Below are 3,120 nucleotides of genomic sequence, written 5' to 3'. Positions count from 1 at the left end.
AAAACAATTGGTAATTTTAAGCAGGTATCTAAGATTTGTTTATTTTTAAAATTATTTTACTTAAATTATCTTAGATTGTCCCTTGGGGCTCTTTTGGTTATCGTATTTATATGAACACGTTACAAAAAATCAGCAAAGAAATTTCTATTTAAAAATTCAGTGTTCAGTGTATTCTAGTATTCACAAATAATTTACTGCAAACCGCACATTAATCAATTATGTAAAATATTAATTCCAAATGTCTATCGAAACACTGAAAAAGAGTAACGTTTCATAAAAACACTTTTTTCAAAGTTTTTCGGGTTTTAAATTGTCAGCGCCTATTTTTTAAATATGTTTTGTTTTTGTTTATTCTATTCAAACATATCCCAAGAGAAATCCATGTGATTCACCAAAATATACATATTGCACATTTTAATACTGACCTACGCCTATTTTACTTTCTAAATTGGTAGTTTTATTGACTAGTTATTTTAAAATACACGTTGGTTTATGTGTATACGAGTATTTACAATGATTAGTATATAGTTTGAATGTACAAATATTTTAAATGTTGTTCAACACTGGCAATTTGAAAAATCTTCGTTGTAATTGTATTGAACATCAAATAAATTATTAACATTTATAATAATGTATTAACGGTTGTATGTTTACATGTAGGTACATTGTGCAAACTTTTAACACCACATAATTCTGGTCCTTCTACGAATATCGATCGAGTGATTAATCTCCTTGTTGTTCCCCCAAAACTTCCACATCGCTTGAAGAATCCCTCCCTTCCTCGCTGTAGCCCTCTTCATTCCCCTTAGTAGCTGAGCCTCTTTTGCCACTCTTCACATAATCTACAACTAATTCCAGCCCTATGAGAGCTCTCAGGTTTTTCCTCCTTTTTCTTTTTGTCTCGGAAGAATCCGAATCGTCGGCGCCGTCCAAATCTTCGGCCATTTCCTCTTCCGCTTTGTCGCCTACTTCTTCCTTCGTTTCTTGCTTCGAACTGTTCGTCAAATCGCCGTAAATCCGTTTGAGGTTTTGCATGACGTAATGGGTGCTCGTAATGTTTTTACCGCATATGTTCCTCTCGTGGACTTTGGCGTCGACATCGTCGTAATATTTCATATTGAATTTATTGTTTCCATTGTGGCAAAGATTAATTGGGAATAGTTTGCCGTTCGCTTCACGCGGCCTCGGTACGGAAAATGCCGAAACGTGTCGGTTCGATTTTACGCTGTCTTTAAATGCCGAAGTATTGTTGTTATCACTTCCGAGTTGAGCAATTTGCGCGGTAGGATTTATTTCTGGCACGGGTAAGTCTTGATGCCCAGAATGGGGGTTGACGTTCAAACTTAGATTTTGAGCTTCTTTACCGCCGTGTTTTCTGTCATAAATGTGACCGGAGACTCTGAGGTCGATAAAAAAATTTAAAGGATCAATGCCATACGGAGGAGGATATAGGGGAGGGTACCACAGGGGTGGGGGGGGAGGCGGTAGAGCTAAAGCGGGAGCAGAAGGTCCCGCTGGAGTAATCATGTTTCCGAGAAACTTTTCATCCTTTAAATGAATCGTTCCATCCGCAGCTTTAGGACTTTTCCTCAATTTGGATTGATTTTCTAACTCCGGAGAAGGGGGTTTATCTTCTGATTCTGTTTTTTCGGAAAACTTAAAATTTGGCATGTGCCTTGAAAAACTGTTTTTGTTGATAGTTAATTCTAGCGGTTTTTCATAGAGTTGTTGGTTCTTATTGATATCTCCGGTTGGTTCGAGATATTTGTCTTCGTACACGTGTTGTCTTTCTTCCTGCGGCGGCACATTTCTCGTGTTCCATATATCGGGTCGGTGAGTCCACTCCTGCTTACTGGGAGTTCCTTCTAGAGTTGGAGAAACTTTACTCTGATTCCAGGATCGTTTGCGCGATCTTCTGTGTGCGGGGGGCTGCACCGCAGCTTGGTTCTGCCTGTTGGGGTCGTTGTTGTTTTTGGCGTGGACGAAGGACCTCAGCATCTCGCTGAAGAAGTAGGAGTGTGGGACGAGAGGCATGTTGTAGAGGTAGGGCGGAGTGGCCGCTAGGAGTCTGCTGACCAGCTCCGCGCTGCGGAGTTCCCCGGGCCTCTCCACTCCCCCTCCGCTGCTGAGTCCGCTCCTCAGTCCGCCGGATCCTGGGACCGGCCCAGCTCCCGCCCCGTTGGCTGCACTCATGTTTCTGAAAACAAAATAAAAAATAGCGTTTAAACTTGCAATAAAACACTATTTACGCTTTTTGTATTTACAATAAAAGATCGTTTATATTATTTGTACGGTGGCTTCTGTGATGTCATGGCTAAGACATTTGACTCACGCGCGGAAGGTTCCGGGTTCGATTCCCGGTGAGAATACAAAAATTAAATATTATTTTTCTTAAGCCTGGGTGTTTTGTGCTGATTACAATTCAACAATTCTGTGCCCAATTGCAGTGGCGAATTATCGCCACTGCAATTGGGCCTCCTGGCCTGTTTTGGTGCTAAAATAAAAATAATTGATTGGCAGACATAAATACATCATCACCACAATCATATATGTAACGTATTTGCATCTTAAAGGAGGCGCAACCGCGCACGGACTGATGTGTGAATCAGGCCAAATAGGTAGATATATTATTATTAATATTTAAAGCATTGACTTTGTGGTCATACATTTTACAAAATGTTATTGAATATTTGTATTTTACCACTTACCGACTTTTATATGTCTACCGGTTTCGAGACGTACCCGTTTCTTCGTCAAGACACCAATTAAACCAACATGTACACCAACATGCAAAACCCACTATACACCTTCACCATAGTTGTTGCGCAAAAATATAAAACCAACACGACATGCATTTTAATAAGCACATGCACTGATTAGGACAAACATGCACTGATTAAATTATGAAAATATTCTCTTGTTTGAGAATTAAAGAAATAAGTAGAGGGTTTGGAGGGAGGGGATGAGCTTAATAGGTTTTATATGGTGACTATTACAGTGGAACATCGTATAAAGGACTATATTGGAAGATTGTTTGATTATTGATCAAATAAACATTATTTTTTAAAGTTTTCCTAATGTAAAATATTTCCATATTATTTACTTTTAACCCTTCAATAT

General features: G+C 39.1%; 1 protein-coding gene across 1 annotated transcript; it reads right to left on the bottom strand.

Annotated features, from left to right (window-relative positions):
- Positions 1-723: 723 nt before the first annotated feature.
- On the bottom strand, positions 724-2,193 carry LOC148280259 (uncharacterized). The gene has a single exon (XM_088228666.1). The coding sequence runs from the start codon at positions 2,191-2,193 to the stop codon at positions 724-726; it is 1,470 nt and encodes a 489-aa protein (XP_088084792.1).
- Between the last annotated feature and the right edge of the window lie 927 nt (positions 2,194-3,120).

The sequence above is a fragment of the Micrasema longulum genome, unplaced genomic scaffold (genome assembly GCF_059751315.1).
Source record: "Micrasema longulum isolate JH-2025_06_02 unplaced genomic scaffold, ASM5975131v1 h1tg000600l, whole genome shotgun sequence".
In the NCBI taxonomy this organism is placed as follows: Eukaryota; Metazoa; Arthropoda; class Insecta; order Trichoptera; family Brachycentridae; genus Micrasema; species Micrasema longulum.
The sequence above is the reverse complement of the archived record's forward strand: the minus strand, read 5'-3'. Positions and strand labels throughout refer to the sequence as shown.

Bases quoted from the DNA above. Each gene is read 5' to 3' on its own strand.
- LOC148280259 (XM_088228666.1), bottom strand. From the start codon at position 2,193: ATGAGTGCAGCCAACGGGGCGGGAGCTGGGCCGGTCCCAGGATCCGGC.